Source organism: Lynx canadensis, chromosome A2 (assembly GCF_007474595.2).
Source record: "Lynx canadensis isolate LIC74 chromosome A2, mLynCan4.pri.v2, whole genome shotgun sequence".
Classification (NCBI taxonomy): Eukaryota; Metazoa; Chordata; class Mammalia; order Carnivora; family Felidae; genus Lynx; species Lynx canadensis.
The window spans coordinates 145,897,769-145,917,587 of record NC_044304.2 but is presented as its reverse complement, the minus strand read 5'-3'; the positions used below and the strand labels follow the sequence as shown (position 1 = coordinate 145,917,587).

At 36.6% G+C, this 19,819-nt stretch overlaps 1 protein-coding gene across 2 annotated transcripts in view; it reads right to left on the bottom strand.

The window, feature by feature from the left end:
* The window catches only part of KLHDC10 (kelch domain containing 10), a 59,883-nt gene that overhangs the window by 13,542 nt on the left and 26,522 nt on the right, over positions 1 to 19,819 (bottom strand). Inside the window, exons 2-3 of one of the 2 annotated variants that reach the window (XM_030308438.1) lie at positions 17,190 to 17,276; positions 1,342 to 1,563 (exon numbers count right to left, since the gene is read on the bottom strand). In XM_030308438.1, coding sequence (XP_030164298.1) covers positions 1,342 to 1,563; positions 17,190 to 17,276 — 309 coding nt within the window. The remainder of the gene's footprint in view (positions 1 to 1,341; positions 1,564 to 17,189; positions 17,277 to 19,819) is intronic. The other variant, XM_030308439.1, reaches the window with a different exon arrangement.

Here is a 19,819-nt window from a genome sequence, read left to right as displayed (position 1 = left end):
TACTGTATTATTTCAATGGCATTTCTTTTCTAAAATCAATTATTCAGTTAATATAGAATAAGAATCAGCATGGGCTCTGAAGCCAGCTAGAGCTAGGTTTCAATTCTCATGTGACCTCAGGAAAGTTATTTAATCTCCAAATTAATCCTCACAACAGCCCTATGAGGTGGGAACTAATCTTATCTTCTCCATTTTTATAGCTGATGAAACAAGTGGAGAGTGGTTTAACCTCGTTGAACGTTTCCCAAAAAGAATCTTGCCAAGCTAGGATTCAATTCCAGGCAATCTAACTCCAGAGCCTGAACTCTTAGCCATTTCCTTAGGGCATCTCTGTAGCCTCAGTTTCTCTTTTTTTTTCCCTTCCAAATTTTGATTTAAATTCTAGTTAGTTAACATATAGTGTAATACTGGTTTTGGAATAGGATTTAGTGATTCATCACTCACATATAACACCCAGTGCTCATCTCAACAAGTGCCCTCCTTAGTACCCATCACCCATCTAGTCCACCCCCCCACTCACCTCCCTCCATCAACCCTGTTTGTTTTCTATCATTCGGAGTCTCTTGTGATTTGCTTCCCTCTTTTCCCCGCTTCCCATACGTTCATCTGTTTTGCTTCCTAAATTCTACATGAGTGAAATCATATGGTATCTGTCTTTCTCTGACTTATTTCATTTAGTATAATATACTCTAGCTCCATCCATGTCATTGCAAATGACAAGATTTCATTCTTTTTGATGGCTGAGTGATATTCCATTGTGGTGTGTGTGTGTGTGTGTGTGTGTGTGTGTGTGTGTGTGTGTGTGTATACCACATCTTGTTTACCCATTTATCAGTCGATGGACATACTTGGGCTCTTTCCACTCAGTTTCTCATTTGTACAATGGCAGTAATTCTAGTTTGTGCATTATACAGACGTCGTTAGGTAAACAGATACTACACGTGAAGTACTTTGTTCAGAAGCTATCATTGCCATTGTAAGCCCCATCTGTTGATCTTCTACTACATTGTGCTTCGCATACATACATATATATGAAACTTTATACTGAACCCACTGAGATATCACTAATCCCAGTTTACAGGTAAGGAACTTGACGCTAAAACTCATCAAGCAAGCAAATGGTACACAGCTAGATTTAAACTCAGGACTATCCAACTGCCAAGTGATTCTGAATCACCATGCTATATTATTACCATAGTGAAAAGTCTACCCATTAACAGGGTTTAATCATATTACAGTATTATTATAAATTATGAACAAAAAACACACGGCACTAAACCTGTTCTCACAGACATTGCTTAATTATGAAAGAGTCAAAAGTTCAGGACGGCTTGCACTCACGTGACATAGATGCCAATTCCCGGGGCATGTAGCCATCTGTGCCCATCTGGTGCCATACTCCTGTAGCAAAATGATACCTCCAAAGCTCCCTGAAGAGAGGATAGTCTTCATTATCTGGCCCTCCAGATTCATCGTAATCTGGGTTATAACCTCCAAACACATAGAGGTTGGTATTATCTGCCACACAACGATGTCCACTTCGTGCTGGTGGAGGTCTGTGGCCTAGGAAAGAAGAGGACAGTCTTCCACAGATGGCCAAGCAGATTAAAAACACAAAAAAAATTTGGTCATAATCATTTTAGCTTTAAAAGGGGATGGGGAAGATTTATAACGTGGATTTACTTTTTATTTGCTTAGGTTATTTTATACATTCGCACATACTACTTAAGATAATTTTAAGGAGCTAGTCTCCATTTCTATTTCATACAACTACTTTCAGATTTTGGAAACTGTAAAAAAATTTTTTTCCAAGGGAGGAAAAATAGCATTATAAACTCAAGAAAATGGCTGACAACTTGAAATTTGCAAGAGAAGGAGGAGGGGTTTAATAATCCAAAAGCTAACAGGACAAATTTTCTTATTTCCTTAGAGGAGAACAAAAACACAGGCCAACTAAATTAAACTGAAAATATTAGAGAACTACATAAATATAATCACAAATGTGAATGAGTCATGTATAAATAAAAATACACACACATAAAACCTATGATTTGTCCACAGTATATAATTACACACTTAAAAAGAAAACTGGCTTTCAAAGAGTTATAGCAAAATTTAGAATTTAAATCCCACTCCAGACATTATGGCAGTCAACAAAAAATATCCTTATACTTATCTCAAAGAGCATCTTTCACCCTATTAAGAGCTTCACTAAGGAAAGCTATTTCTACAATTGATATTTGAAAGCTTTCTGAAGCTTTCTGTAATTTCTGAAATTATATCACCTAGTTCACTAAAAACGACTTCAAGATTATTTTAGAGTAAAAAAAAAACTAAAATTTTATATTGTTTCTATTATCCTTACAATTGTTTATACCAGTCTACACAAACCCTTACATAGCTATAGAACCAAAGATGTTTAAATAACATATTGGATAGAATAAGAAGCTACTATAGTTGTCTGTTACCTTAAAGACTTATCTAATTTCTTATATTAGGAATAGGTACTAATATAATGTTAATTAATATTTAGGACGATGCTGGGCACCTAACAAACTTCTGTAATATAAATAAACATTTATTATCAACCTAACATAAGCCTTATATATATATATTCTTAATCAAAATCCCACTTCCTAAGGTATAGTTTTCAATAAGAACTGAAAAGAAATTGCACAGATCTAAGAGAAACTAAAAAACTAATGAACCATGAATCACCGAATCACTCAACTCCGACCTGTTAGTCCTGCTTGAGAATCTTTGACGGTTCCTTCCTGTTCAAGTACGGAGTGTTCAACTAGTGATTTAGGGCCTCTGATGACCTAACTTTGTCCTGATCTCTCACACTCCTGCCTGTTTAAGTTTGTCTCGCTGCTTGGAAAGGCGAGTACTTCCCTTAGACCTTGGCCTGGCCTCCTACCCTTCAATGCCTACTTGTGGAAATGTCTCCAAGTCCAGCCCTTACAGCTTTCTCACCAATAAAACCCTAGGGCCCTTACAGTTCAGCACCCTACAATTCAAATGATAGGATATGCACTTTCTATAAGATTATGTAAACACATGAATATATTAGGCAATCTAGAATCAGTTAGAAAATTGACTCATGAGCCGTGATTTACCTCAAGTGAAGAACTCAATTTCTCTTTCTAGGAATCTTGAAATACAGAAAGTGTGGTGTGGAAGAAAGAGCAAAGGCTCCCACAAATATCCAGATTTGAATCCAGGTTTTTTTCTAACTGCTACCTTGAGCAAGTCACTGACCCTCACTGAGTCTCAGCTTCCTCATCTGCATAAGGGGATACTATTCTTGTACCTCACAGATTTTTCATACTGCTATTAAAATGTTTATTAATAAAGTTTTATTTTAATGTTTATTTATTTTTGAGAGAGAGAGACAGAACGTGCCCGAGCAGGGGAGGGGCAGAGAGAGAGGGAGACACAGAAACTGAAGCAGGCTCCAGGCTCCGAGCTGTCAGCACAGAGCTTGACGTGGGGCTCGAACTCATGAACTGTGAAATCATGACCTGAAGTCAGGCACAACTGACTGAGCCATCCCAGCGCCCCTAAAATGTTTATTGGTTTATATATGAATCTTCAACGTACCTGCAAGCTATTTGAAGAGAGAGAAATGTACTTGTATTCATCTTTCTAGCACCAAGCCTAAGGCACACAGAAAACACTAAACAAAAACTTACAAATTTGATTCTTCTCTACTCATTTTGTTAATGTTTTTCTCCTCCAAATAGGTTATAAGCTCCTCAATGGGAAAGGTCATGTATAACAATTATTCTGTACTACCTCTAACACCTAAAACAGCTGGAGATATTTAAGGCACTAGAAGTTTCACTGATTTTAAGTCAGAGTAAACAATGACAGGGACGCTCAAAACAGTACAGCTCTCAGTGGACTTTGATATAATTATACTTAAGAGATATACGATTTGGGGGGCAGGAGTTGGGTTATACAACGGTCTTCTCAAAATATAAATGTTTCTAAAAATTAGTGACACAAATTTAGGGGCACCTGGGTGGCTCAGTCGCCCGAAGTCCGACTTCGGCTCAGATCGTGATCTCACAGTTCATGAGTTCAAGCCCCACACTGGGCTCACAGCTGTCGGCACAGAGCCAGCCTCAGGTCCTCTGTTCCCTTCTGTCTCTGCCCCTCCCCTGCTTGTTCTCTCTCTCTGTCTCAAAAATAAATAGTATTTATTAAAAATAAATATTTATTGAAAATATGTATATTTTTAAAATGTATAAATAAATAAAAATTAGTGAGGCAAATTTAAAGAAAAAACAGAATTGCTGTGGTCAGCAGATGGGAACTCTAAGAATCTCTATAACGTCACTCACTTTATTACCTACAGTCAACAGACAATTTTTTAAAACTGCTTTTGGACAGAAAGGACATACAGTCTATTCTAGGATTTTCTCTAAATGGCTGTACAGCAGATACTCCATTATAAGTTTATTGACAACTATTTTTGTGACAACTATAACTCAAATGTATTAAAGGTTGAGGAGTTAGTGAAAAGACAGTTTTAGATTTATCCACTCGTTCATTAAGCCAAAAATCTTATCAGATACTTGCTATGTACCAGGTACTGTGTAAGATGCTGGGGATACAGCGATAGAGAATGGAGATACCATAACCATTTCTGTCCTTTAGAGCTTGTAAAGGCTAGTCCTACACTGTCCAATGCAGTAGCCACTAGTCATATATTAATGTTGAGCATTAATTAAATCAATCAATTAATTAATCAACATTAATGTTGAAATGAGGATGGTCCAAACTGAGATATGTTCTAAATGTAAAATGCCCACTGGATTTCAAAGACTTAATATCCAAAAATGAATGTAAAATTACAAATTTTCGTATTGAATACATGTTGAAAAATTTTTTATATCCTGAGTTAAATAAAAGTATTATTAAAATTAATGTTGCCTGCCTTTTACATTTTTATTTGTTTTTTGCTTTGAAATTTAGAAACAAATTTTATTTAAGATCTGAAATACAATTCCTAAAATATCAACTTCTCCAGAAAACCGTGGCTACACAATAATGCATTGCCTCTATCATGTTAGAAAGTGCATTAGACTCAAATACAAAAACCATGAAACAAACCACCATCCTTCAACAATTTGAGCAGAGAGAGAATGCCTAAGGAACAACATAGATGGACTTGCAGAGGATGGGCTGTTTTACTTCAAGCACCATTAAAAAAAAAAAAAAAAAAGAGCGCAAATGGCCTTTTACAGTTTTAATGTGGCTACTAGAAATTTTTAAATGTTGTGGTTCACGTAACATTTCTATTGAACAGGGTTGGTCTAACTCAATTGCTGGCTTTTGTAAGTAATTTCATTATCTATGCAAATTAAACTGCTGGGTAAAGAGCATCTGATCAATTTTTGATAAATATTAAACATCCTGTCAAGAGGTCTGATAGCCGGGAGTGAAGAGGTTACTGTTCTTTCTCTTTGGTCAGTAACTAGAGATTTCTTTGTACATATTTATAGCCCAAGAGTGACTAACATATCAGAAAGTCAAATTTTATTTTGAATAAATCATGGGAGTTTGTCAGGGATAATGTCATGGAGACTAAGCATTGATTTTCATTATGTGGGATACAGCATAGGCTCATCAACTTGACCGAAATAAAATCAGGTTTTAGATTGTTAAATAGTTCTCTGAATCCTCCCCCAAATTCTCCACGTGTAAATCCCACCTTCCTAAAAATGACTTGCTACTATTAAAATCACCCAGGGAACTAGGTTACCTGATTCAGGAACTTCCACTAGAAAATGTAAAAAACTCCAATGTGAACTTGTATGCAGAGGTGAACTTCTAATATCCAGAAGGCAACCTCCAGCTAGGGCAGTGTGCACCTACTATGTCCGAGCCATCTTCTCTTCTGTGTGCTCACCCTGTCACAACAACTTGCTGTTGACCCCAGGGAGTAAGCAGGAGCTTATGGTAACCAGGGAAATGGGCTTTAGTTTCCAGCCTAAAGGAAGGAAGAAGCTAGCTGTCCCCCATCAGGGGATAGATGTTTAGGTTGCTGCTGTTTTCACCATTACAATATTGTAACAAAGCTTCCGTTATGTATATTGAGATGCAAATGTCCGAGTATTTCTGGGTCAAAGGAATATACGCTTTGACCTGTTACAGATGCAATGTTGTCACAGAGCCATACTGCTCTCCAAAAAGACTGGAACAATTTACACTCCAGCAATGCTTTCTGGAAGTGCCTATTCATGCTGTCTTCAAGCTCTTTCATTTGTGCCCATCAGAATGGTGCAAATTGGTGTCAGGTAATTTGTATTTCCCTGATTTTTACTAGTTCACATGTTTATCAGCCCGTTTTATTTCTTCTTTGGTGAACTGCCTGATCACATCCCTTGCCTACTTTTCCATCTACTGAGTTTTCTTCTCACAGGCTTATAGAGATTATTATATTTCTTTCTTCCAGCCTGCTACTTGTCTCAATTTTGTTTATGGTACCTTTTAACAGATGGAAGTTTTCGTCTGAATCTTTCAGTCTTTTCTTCTAAGGTTTCTTTGCAAAAAGAAAAAGAAACAAGAAAAAGAAACAAGGCTGCTCTGTATCTCATTTATTTCTAAATCATTATAAAATTATAAAAAATTCCCACTTACTTCTAGTAATTTTACAGTTTTGACTTTTTATATTCAGAACCTGAATACATCCAGAACTTATTTTTGTGTATTATAGGAGGTAGGGCTCTAACTGTTCCTCTCAAATGGATAGGCTGTTGCCCCCAAACCATTTATGGAAAGCCACCTCTTCTATACTGAATCGAAATATCACCTTTATCAGACACGAAATTGACATGTTCTAGAGTAGAATCAGGAAAATCCCAATTATCCAGGTCTAATCACAAATTTAGACACAAAATCTATTACTCTTTAAGAATGCACACAATCAACACAAAGCAAAACCACAAAATCTTAATGGCAAAAGCTTGCAAATAAAATAGCATATTAACATTTATTGCTTAATAAGTCTATTACTTACAAGATGTAGCCACCTCTAAATGTTCTATCAAATATGTGTGGGGAGGCCATTAAAAAAATAAGAACTTTCACCGCTAAAAGTATTAGCTGGTTATAAATATCAAATAGCTAAAGGATAAATTGTTTAACTGGTCACTTTTTTCCAAATATGAAGCTTTCCATTACCTCTGCCGGAGAAGACAGGTCTTCTGTTGTACACCTGGAAACCTGACAGGAAATCCAAGGAAGACTGAGCCAGCTAGCTCCCGCCCCTGACCAGCAACCAGACCTTTTTACTACTCCCAGAGTCCAAGCTGCTCAGGCAAAAGCAACCCATTCATATCAGCATGCAATATTACTTAGTTGTGTAAGCATTTCCTACCAAAGAGACTCTATGCCCTATACGAGATGTGTATGTAAATATTTGGCTTCTCAGGGCAGAGTAATCTTTAGCGTCTAAGATGGCAGCAATAAAATAAATTCGCTTTGACAGGTTCTGGTGTTATCGTGAGTTAGTTTCAAGTGCTGAGCACAGCATACTTGAGACAGCAGTCACACTGTTCTAGGGATCAGTGGCCATGGGCTTCTGGGATCTGTTCAGTTCCACTGTCTATTCCTATACCATTATCACACTGTCTTAATTATGTTAGCTTTGAAGTATCCAATCGACATCTAGTAGGACAAATTCCCCTTTGTGTTACTTCTTCATAAACCTCTTGGCTGTTTTTCTCCATTACTCATGTAATGAATTTTGAAATCAGTTTGTTAAAAACCTATAAGAAGTTCTTTGGTATAAGACACCATCTTATACAGATGATCAAAGTTAACGGGGTCATAATGGGACAAATCAACACCATGTGCAATGAGATGAGCACAGCATTACTTCCGAGTATTCCTACCAAAAATGCATTAAGCTGAATGTAAGGGACACTGCACAATATAACTAGTGTTTACTGTTCAAAAATATCAACACCAAGGCTGAAGATGAGAACTGAACGCAACACGTGATCTGGGACTTTCTTTTACTAAAAAGGATATCATCGGAATAATTGGCAAAATCTGAAAATAAGGTCTGTAAATTAGATACTAGTGTTAATTTTATCCATTACTTATAGTTTCCTATTTTGTGTACGAGTCTGCAGTCAAAGAGACTACTTGTTTTTTAGGAAAAGACACTTAAGTATTTAGGGGCAAAGGGGCATGATGTCTGTAGCTTACTCTCAAAAACGGTTCAAACAAACAATATGCATGTATATGTATACATGTGTTATACATATAGAAAGGGGGGGGAATGGGCGAGGAGAGGAGAGAGAGAAGAGAGGGAATAGGATAAAGCAAATGTGATCAAATATTAACATTTGGAGAATCTGGGCAAAAGGGATAGAATTTTTTACCATTCTTGTAGCTTCTCTGTTGAATCTGAAATTATGTCATGAAGGAACATAATCTCTAGCCTTTTATCCTCATCTTTTTTGATAGTCATCAGTAGTTTCATTGTTTTTATTTCTCAGTACTTTACAAATTTCCATATAATTGTGACTAGATATCTCTTTGATTTTCTAATTCGTTGCTGTTAATATATAGGAAAGCAATTTATCTTTGCAAGTTTAAATTTTATCCAGCCAACTGTCTGAACTCTAGTATTAGTTATCATTAATCATCTTGAATTTTACAGTAGACAATGATATACATGTTATTAATGACAACTTTCTGCTTTCTTTCCAATACATGTACCTTTTATTTTTTTCCTTGTCTTCTATTGTATTGGCTGAAACCTCCAGAATAAGGTTGAAGAGTGGAGATGATAGTAAGCATTTTTGTCTTATTTTTACTTTTTTTTTTTCAGTATATGAAGTTTATTGTCAAATTGGTTTTCATGATTTTTACTTTAATGAAGATATTGGTAATGTTTCACCATTATATATATTTGCGGTTGGTTTCTTTTTTAACAATTTTTTTGAGAGAGCATGATGGGAGAGGAGCAGAGAGAGAGGGAGACAGAGGATCCAAAGTGGGCTCTGCACTGGCAGCAGAGAGCCTGATGTGGGGCTCGAACTTGCGAACTGCAAGATGATGACCTGAGCTGAACGAAGTCTGATGCTTAACTGACTGAGTGGGCCACCCAAGGTGCCCCTACAATTAACTGGGTTCTTATAGATAGCCTATCAATAAAATAAATTTTCCTTTTTTCTTGGATGCCTGCAAATGTTCCCTGCCAGGAATGGGTATGATTTTTTTAAATAAAATTTTTACTGAAATGTAACATAGAGAAAATTGCATAGGAGAGTACAGCTTGATGCATTTAACATTTAACAAAATGAACACACTGAGAATCAAAGTTTATAAAATGCTTTTTTTGATATCAAGAAAAGCTTGCTTTCCCACTTTTCTGATTTTATTGAAATAGTTAAGCTTTCTTATTTTCCTTTCCTTTTTTCCTAGGGAGATCTTCATCCCATAACCTCTAATAATTTTTAAAACCCATAAACTTTTGTTTTTCTAACAATATTAAGAATAAACCACATATGGAAAGGAAGTTGGCTATTAACAGCGTTTACTTCTGTAGAGGGGAATAAAGTGGAGAATAAAGATATAAAGTAGGACCTTTGCTTTTTTAATTTAATCTCTTTCACTGTGAAATATAACGCATGTACAGAACACATAAAACTATAAATGTGTAGCTTAACAAATTATCAAAAAGGCAATATGTCATCATCACCCAGGTCAAACTACTGAATACTGGCAGCGCTGAGACACCCCTTACCTGCTTCTTTTGGTCACAACTCCATCCATCCCACCTCCTTCACTTCTAGAGGAAATATATTTCCTGATTTTTATGGCAACTATTAAACTTGCTTTCTTTTAAAGGCTTTATCATACCTAAGTTTGCATTCCTAAACAGTATTGTTTATTTTGGCCTAAATTTGATTGTATTTAAAAAAAAATTTTTTTTAATGTTATTTTTGAGACAGAGAGTGAGGAGGGGAGGGGCAGAGAGAGAGGGAGACACAGAATGCGAAGCAGGCTCCAGGCTCTGAGCTGTCAGCACAGAGCCTGATGTGGGGCTCAAACCCACAGACCGTGAGATCATGACCCGAGCCGAGGTCGGACGCCTGACTGAGCCACCCAGGTGCCCCTGAATTGTATTTTAATAGAATGATATATAGTATGTATTCTTTCTGGGCTCTTTCTTTCATAACTAAGTTTCTGAGATTCATGCATGTTGTTGGGGTGAATTAGTCTGTTCATCTCCATTGCCAATTGCCAAATAGTATTACTTTGTGTGAATATATACCATGACTTATTCACTCTATGTTGTGTGAATGGAAATTTGGGTTGTTTCAAATTAGTGGTTCTTAATGCTGCTATAAACATTTTTGTACAAGTTTTCAGGTGCACAGGGGTCAATGTTTGTAGGCCATAAATCTAGAAATGTAATTTCTGAGTCATAGTGTAAATCTTTACCTTTACTAGATAAGGCCTAACTGTTTACAAACTAGTTGGTATTGTCAGTTCTTTTTAATTTAGCAATTCCTAAAGGTTTGTAGACCTCTTTTCATCATGGTTTTAATATGCATTTGTCTTGGCGGTGCCTAGGTGGCTCAGTGGATCAAGCATCTGACCTCGGCTCAGGTGATGATCTCGCAGTCTATAAGTTCAAGCCCCGCGTCAGGCTCTGTGCTGACAGCTCTGAGCCTGGAGCCTGCTTTGGATTCTGTGTCTCCCTCTCTCTATGCCCCTCCCCGCTTACACTCTCTTTCTCAAAACTAAACATTGAAAAAATATGCATTTGTCTCATTACCTTTTTTTATTTATTGACCAACTGGATTTTTCTTTGGGAAATGCCTGCTCAAGCTTTTAATACATTCTTCTATTGAGATGTCTATTTTCTTCTTACTAATCTGTTAAGTTTGTTATATATGCTTGAGATAAGGACGTTCACTTTTCACCCTCCTATGTACTTCCGTATTATTTGAGTTTTAATAAACCCATATTACACCTGTAAATTCTAAAACAAAAAATCAGATGATCTTAGGCAGTTTCACTTTCTCCTTACCCCCAATTTGTTTAAATCACCTGGAATGTCACAGAATGTTATTTATAGGTATATCTATCTATCTATCCACACACACACACATAAATATGCACACATACACATATTTATATTATCTTGTGTTTTTAGTTACAGAATGTTGTATATATAACATATATACACACACATACATACACATACACGCATTTATATTATACTTCTACATTTTTATAAATCTTTTCTTAAAAATCAAACTAGGCTTCATAGCCCCTTTATCTGGACACAACTTTAAGTTTTACTGGTTTCTTTGCACACTGTTGCTTTCTATATCCAAATCTCCCTCTTTCTTGGATTTGTTTTCATTTTACTGGGAGTATCTCTTCAAAGTAATTTTCCAAAAAGGGTGTGTATGATAAACTTTCAGAATTCTCATTTATTTTGACCCCCACATAAACATTAGTGAGGCTGGGTGCAGAGTTCTGTTCAAAATAATTTTCTCTTAGAACACTGAAGCTACTTCTCTTCAAGCAAATCATGTTGCAGGTGAGAAATCCAACACTAGTCTTTCTATGTAAACTATTTTCTGTCTCCGGAATCATAAGGAGTTCACCCATGTACAGATAGAAGCTTTTGTTTGTGTTCTTCCTGCTTGTTCCTTGGTGGCCCCTTCATAGCCTCTTCATTTTAGGGAAATATTCTCCATTTCTTTATTTTCTCCCTTCCATTGTCTGATCTTTCCTTCTGTAACTCTACAAAATGAATATTGACCACTTAGATTTGTCCTGACAGTATGAGTTTCTCTCATGTATTTTCTCTTTTGGTCTTCTTGTCTTATGGTCTCTACATTTCCTCTTTTATTTTTGTAAAAATTGGTCTTAAGACTATTATTGACCACTCCAACTGCATTTTTATTTCAGCAATCGAGACTTCAACACAGAGGTGCCTGAGTGGCTCAGTCAAGTAAGTGGCCAACTCTCGATTTCAGCTCAGGTCATGATCTCATGGTTCGTGAGATCGAGCCTCGTGCCAGGCTCTGTGCTGACAGAGAGTAGAGCCTGCTTGGGATTTTCTTTCTCCCTCTTTCTGCCCCATGCTTGCATGTGCTTGCTCTCTCTCTCTCTCTCAAAATAAATAAATATAAACATTTTTTAAAAAGACTTCAACACAGAACTAATTCTTTAATCATTCCTTTTTCTCACGGCAGTTGGTTTTTAATTTATGGGCCCAATTCACTCTTGATTCTGAGGAAACCTCCTATGATCAGAACTTCCTAAAGTTCCATTCCGCTTCCTCATTATCTCTGTTTTTCCCACGTCAGCTATTTGTTCATCTTAGTCATCCTCTTTCAAGTTTAGTCTCCTGCAAATGTCTGATGGGCCTGGATCACCTATTTGTATTAGTAAGTGAAGAACTACATGGGTTAGTAACTGTAAGAGGCATGGGTTTCCTCAACAGTTGTATTACTCTGTCTCCAAGACTCCAAATGAGAGGTCTCTCTCACTGTGGGTCTCTGCAGGTAAGTGGTACAGTGGAGGTACACTGACAGACAGGTTTCCCTTTCGAAAGAAGCTGAGAAAAGGTAAGCAGTTTTGCCTTACGATTGCCAGAATAAGGCCGTATTTTGACGGTAGGGTCCTTTAATGTACGTCAATCCCAGATTGAGTTCCCTTTCTTTTCCTGCTCCTGTTCCACCCTCCTCACCCATCTATTGTGGAGGCACACTGCCTAAAGCTCTGCTTTGTGCTCCCACTCTCTCTCCAGTCCAAGTCCATGGGAACAGGGCCTGCTCAACCATCCCCAAAGCAAATCCCCTAACTCCACCTGAAGAGCTGTTCTCGTAGCTTTATCCTAGGAACTAAAGCTGCTGTCAGAGCTCTGTCTATAGAGAGACGGAAGAAGGGAAGTAACTGTTTTGGAGGAAGTCCCTTAATTATTTGCCTTGATGTTCCATTTTTCCTAAACCTGCTCCCTACTGCCACACTTGCAGACTCTAGGCTTGGAGTTTCAGTAAAGAGGCCCTATGGAGAATTCTCTGACTTTAGCATGCAGCCGGAGCACCTATTTTGAGTTCCATGTTACTGTTTTGGTTTCTCAATCAATAAAATTCCAACTGCTTTCTATTACGTTGAAATTCCTTAGACTTTCTGGTATCATCAAATAATAATGAAAGCAGCTAACATTAATTCAACACTGGCTAAATATAAAAACTCCAAGTACTTTGCACACATGACCTCTCTCGGTCCTCACAATAACTCTAGAAGGTAGGCACTGCTATCATCATCCTTATTTTACAGATGAGGAAATTGAGGACAAAAAAAAAAAAAAAAGAGTAAGGAACTTGGCCAAAGGCACACAGTTGGTAAATGGTAGAGCCTGGATTCAGACATAGATAATTTGGATTCAAAGCCTTTCTTTTCTACAATCACGATTTATTAGTTTTCTTATGTCTGTTTTGTCTTTTGCAATGATATCTAAGAAGTATGGAAAGATAAATGGGTATGTTTAGGCCATCATTTTGTAATGGAAACCCATTGTTTTTATTACACCAATATTGTTTTCACACCACACTTTTAATTGGTAGAAATATCTTTCAGAGAAAATGCAGGTTCTAGAGAAGGAATCCAGTGACAGAAAATGAGCCCCTTGAAACTGTTAAATCAGAATCAACAGAGGTAATGCATAGGATTCCCAAAATTAAAGACTTAAAAGTGGCAACTTCAAAAGCATAGATTTTTTTTTAATCTAAGAAAACGATAAACGACAGCATTTTTGTGTTCTCAACAACTCTAGTTTACTGCCACATCACCAGAGAGAAGTTGAGAACATACGAAAATTTTAGTCCCATCCTATTTATTCCCTGACAGTGGCCTTAATAATTCAATTCAACTGAAATACATAGGATACGCCTACCACTTGCACTGTGCTACAAACTGGAGACAGAGAACTGTCAGGCACTGTCCCACCATCCCTGCCCTTGCAGAGCTTACAGTCTAACGGCAGGCACGGACAAGGAAACTGATGACTGTAATTCAGTGTGATAAGTGCTATGACACAGGCAGGTACACCGAGGGTGCCATCGGGGCAGAGACAGGCCTTCCCCGGAACTTTCCTGGAAATAACTCTTAACCTGAGGGCTCAAGGATACATTATTATTGGTTTCGGGAGATTAAACTGAATGTATCATCCTCTCTTCAAATCTGCCCCACTCTCCACCCATTTAACATGGGTAAAGAGCACAAAGGTCCACACAGAAAGCTCCTCCTCTTCAATATTAGTCGAATCAAGTGTCATCAAATTCTACTTCCTTATATTTCAAATCAACTCCCTACTCTCTACTCCTAGTACAACTACCTTCACTGCAGTCTCCATCGTTTCTCACCCCAATAACTGTAATAACCTTGTAATTAATCTTTCAATTAAATATCTTCACTGGTTAAAAACACAAAATGAGGGGCGCCTGGGTGGCGCAGTCGGTTAAGCGTCCGACTTCAGCCAGGTCACGATCTCGCGGTCCGTGAGTTCAAGCCCCGCGTCGGGCTCTGGGCTGACGGCTCAGAGCCTGGAGCCTGTTTCCGATTCTGTGTCTCCCTCTCTCTCTGCCCCTCCCCCGTTCATGCTCTGTCTCTCTCTGTCCCAAAAATAAATAAACGTTGAAAAAAAAAAATTAAAAAAAAAAAAAACAAAAAAAAAAACACAAAATGATTCTGAAAACTTCCCTTGGGTTGTACCCCACTTGATCTGGACCTTCTCCAGCTTCTTCTCTCCTTACTCCTTCCCCCTATGCTGAACCCCCTACAGTTCTCTGGAGACTATGCTCTGTTTTGCCTAACTGCCTTTCCTTAAGCTATGTGGTCCCCATGATTTGAGATGTTCTCCCTTGCTAACCCTCCCTTGCTAACTAACACCTACTCAGCGTTTAAGTACATCTCTTCTGAAAAGTCATCCTGATGGCCACTCCTCTGTCTGTGCTCCCCACAAGCTGAGTCAGGAGCCTCTTCTGTGCAATCCCATACCATGCTACCTCACCAGGACACTTATCACAAAGAATTACACTCAAATTATTTTCTGTAATTGTTTATCTGATTCTCTGTTATTTAGATACTGAGCTGATACACTGCCTGCTACACAGGAGGCAATCAAGAAATACTAAAAGAATGAAAGAATGAACGAACGAACGGAGAGAGTTAAGTCTGTGAAAGCTGATGAGAGAACCAAAGGAGATAATGGAGAGAAGGACAGAACGCTGGAGAAATGCCCACCTGTAGTGGGTAGGAAGAAAGAAGCTAGTGAAGGAAACAGAATGAACAATCAAAGAGAAGAAGAAAACATCTAGGATTGCACAGGAAAGTAACCCAAAAGAAGAGAAATATTTAAGAAGGTGCAGGTGGTCAACAGCATCAAACACTACAAACAGGTCAAAGAAAGCGAGAACTAAGACAAGACCACTGATTTAGAGGCAGTCACTGGTGACTGATGATGGTGATTGATGCTGGTTTTACTCCCACCTCCCTCTCAGCACAGGCAGAGGCCATCTTCCTAGGCCATTCATTGTTGGAGGCAATTTAGGGCTTACAAAAGAACCAAAGATATGCAACTTACCTGTACTAATCTCTTTTTTCCATGACTGAAGAATTGAAAAACAAAATATTCAAAAGGAAATCAAATCTCACCATCCAGGTATAATGTTGGTTCAGTTTCCTTTTTTTTTTTATGTTTATATTTGTACAAAATTGTATTATATTAAATTCTATATCCTAATTAAACAATTTCTTAATTGTACTTAAATTTAGTCAGCCCGAGTTAGCCTTCTCATTGTAAATCAATAAATTGGCATTTTAATTTATAAATAGAAAAAAGAAAAAAATGTTATAGAATTAGATGTGCCACTTGTTTGGCCACATATGCAAAAATGGTTTTGTCATATAATATTAGAATTATCTCTTAGTCTGTATCAATAAAATCATTATTCATTCTAAAAGGGAGCATAACACCCTAAGTATCTTATTTTGACCATTAAGTCTAGATTTCATTCTTTCCATGCTGTGGAACATGGCTGCTAAAAATAGATTAGGTACTAGATATAGAAACATCTATAGCAGCTGCAGGATTTTTTTTTTTTTTTTGTAATAATCTTCAGTCAAAATTAGATATACTGGCTTATAAATAATTTAATAAAAGTCTAAATCATCACATTAAGTATGCTTGTCTGACAATTTGCTATACCTAGAAAAACAGTGTGAACCAGTTTTCAACCCTCTTCTGAGATTCTTTTTCAGTATGGAGTATGTTCTGGTAGAAAAAATAAGAACTAGAAGGAATGCAACACTTCTAAAAGTAAGAATTACTAGGTCAAAGGATGTCAACATTTTTAAGGTTTTTTATATCATATAGCCAAACTGAATCCAGATAGGCTGTGTTAACTTTACACTTCCCTCCATATATGAGCTTCACGTCCCCATACTTTTGCCAACACTGGGCATTCTTATTTTTAGCCTTTAGCCAACCTCATACGTGAAAATGAGATCTTATTATTTTAATTATCATGTTTATGTAACAATAGTGAAAATAAGTATTTGTTCATATTTACTGATGCTTTCTTTTTCTGAATTGATTATTCATGTTTTTTTATCTATTTTTCTAGTGGGCATTTGCTTTTAAACTATTGATTTATAAGAGCTCTTTATATATTCATGGTAGTAACCATTTGTTACAAATATTTCCCCCTTTTAATTTATCTTGTTATTTATGGTTTTTGACATAGAGGTTTTTAATTTTTATACTGTCACATCAGTTAATCTTTATTTATTCCTCAGATGATATTTAGAAAGTTCTTTCCCACGCCCATATTTTATAGATTATTCACTCAAAGTTCTCTCTCATATGGCTACAGTGGAATAATACTGATATCAGTTAGATGATTTATTTCTACCATCTAGTACACATTAAGTGTTTCTAACTCCCTAAAACTTACAATTCCAACTCCAACAGTGGTCAATATGAGACACAGGTTTAAAATTAAGTTCTAGACTTTTCTTACTCCAATTTTAGCTGTTTAGACAATTTTTAAAAACCAGAGTTTTGACTTTAGAAAATTCAAAGTTCCCTTTAACCCATATGAAGCACAGATCTCTTGCTAGTTATCACCCACCTCTCAAAAACCTGTTAGGGATCCTTATGATGGGACAGGACTGAATGAAGCGCCTCCTAACTGGGTCCCATCGTATTTTCTTCTTACCTGTTACCACAATCATCAGCAATAAGTCAGACACATACAACACATGGCAAATAATACATAGTTACTGTAGTTATAAAGACAGAAAAACAGGAAACAAAACAATACTTGAATACAGAAAGAAGTGATGTAAAGTAGCATTTAACCCTGTTTTGGAAGTCAAAACAAAATTAAATTAATACACAAGCAGTGATGAAGGTATTCAACTCACCCCCAAAGAATGCAAACAATATGTGCACCATTTTTCAGAATTCTGGTTCAACAGAACATGCATTCAATAATCACCAATGCCATCTTGTGGCAAAAATTCACCAGTAGCTTTACAAACAAATTAGAAATTATGACATTTTAAAAAATCAGTGAATGTCAAAAAAGGAGCACTGACTAAAATTAACTCGGCATAATGCAGGCTCCTGTTCTCTTCCGGGTTTGGTATTCTTTTATCGGTTATGTGGTTAAGAGGATAAAGCAATGGGCACCATTCTTTGAATATGAAATAAGCAGATCTTGCTATAATTAAAATGTCATGGTGACAACCAAATAAAGCAAACATTTAATATCTTGGCACTTCCACTGGGAGAGAGAAAAAAGGAAATTCATCTGCCTTCCAAGGAAGCAAACCAGTTCCATATTAACCCCAACTAAAGCTTGTTTTCTTGTAATATAGTAGAGAAATACAAAGCATTATTGAACTGTTAAAGGAATAATTTTGTCTCTTTCCAAAGTTTTGATAGCTCCCAAAGATGGCTTTTATTGGCAATACAAAAAGTTAACATTTGTATAGAGTTTAAAGTTTATAAAGAGCTTCCACGCATGTTACCTCATTTGATCCTCACAACAATCCTGTACGGCTTCAACAGTTATTTCATGAAGCATCTGCTATGCCTTGAGCCCTCGGCCAGGCTCTAGCGTAGCGCAAGGATATGTCCCCTACCCTCAACAGCTCTTGGTCTTATGAGGAAGGCAGATGTCCAAACAAACAATTACATTACAGTGAAGTAACTGCCATAACAGTGGCCGTAAAGACATTTTGAGAAAGATGTTATCATCTTAATTTTACAAGCCAGGTAGCAAAGCGACTTAATGCCTCACCCAGGATCCAAGCTCAGCCTGACTTTAAAACCTGCCTTCTTTCCACTACACCACACTTCCCTGTCTCATATTCATTAGAAAGCGTATAGGTTTTGGGTTTGGCGGTTGCAAATATACTTAGATGTTCGTCAGCAAGGTACTGGTACACAAATCCTGTGCGATGAAAAGGCACTACTGGTGTGTGCGTTATGCCCTTCATACTGTGGAGGAGACAGACTCCTTGGCAAGGGGAAGAATTCTTTGTTTTGCAAAAGGGGTTATCTTTTAACTGTCTAAGTCTTTTAAATCAGCAATGCCCAGATCTTGGTCTACAGACCACTGCTAGGCTAAGGTGAAGATTCACCAGTCCAAAACAAAATGAGAAAAAAGCGGACAAGGTAGTGATTTTTTTTTTAAAAGGAAAATGTTCCATTTAAGTAAACGGCCTGTCCTTTTTTCAGAGATTAGAAAGTTTTTTTGATCAAATATGCTTCATTTTATGAGATGAAGGTTAGAGGAAATGGTTAGTTGGTTTTGGTTGAATTATTCTTTCTTAGAAAAACAGAAAATGTTCAAGTCTATGTGTATCCCCAAAATATACATATACATATATATACATATATATATGTGTATGTATGTGTATATACATATATATATGTATATATATATTTTTTTAGTTACAAATTTATGACATCCAAAAGTCTGGAGAATCACAGGTTAAATCAATACAATTTTTGTTGATGACTCATAAATCCAACATTATAAACCACACTGTCAAAGGATACATAAGATGTATAAGAAACTTCCCTTGCCCTCAAGAAGCTTATATTCTAATTAGGGAGACAAGACAGACACATAAAACAATTAGATAGCAATACAAGACAGAATATAACAAGTGATTAGCTTAAAATTTGACATTTTTATGTATCAAAAGTGTTAAAATGTACATACCCTTTGACCCAGCTATTCCACTTCTAGGAATTTATTCCTAAAGAAACAATCACAGATGCATGGAAAGATGTATGGACAAAGATACTCACTATGATACTATTCATCATGGCAAAAAATTAGAAACACTTTCAACGTCCAATGATAGGGGGATGGTTAAGTAAGTATGCTAAATAAACATACTTAAATATGTTCATATTTCACACACCACTAAAAAGTATATACAAGAATATTTACTAACGTGGGAAAACATTCACAATATATTGCAAACAAAAAAATGCAAGTACAAAATAGTACTAGAGTCTGATACCATATTAGTAAAGAAAAAAGCGCTTGTATAGATTCACGAAAAATACAGGAAGGATGTACATCAAATTTTAATTGTGGTTAACTTTGGGTGGTTATTATGAATGATTTTTGGATTTTTCTCCTTAATGCTGGTCTTTATTTTCCAAGCTTTCCCATTGAGTAGGCATTACTTTTGGACTGGAAGAAAAATAATACCATATTACTTTAATTTATTTATG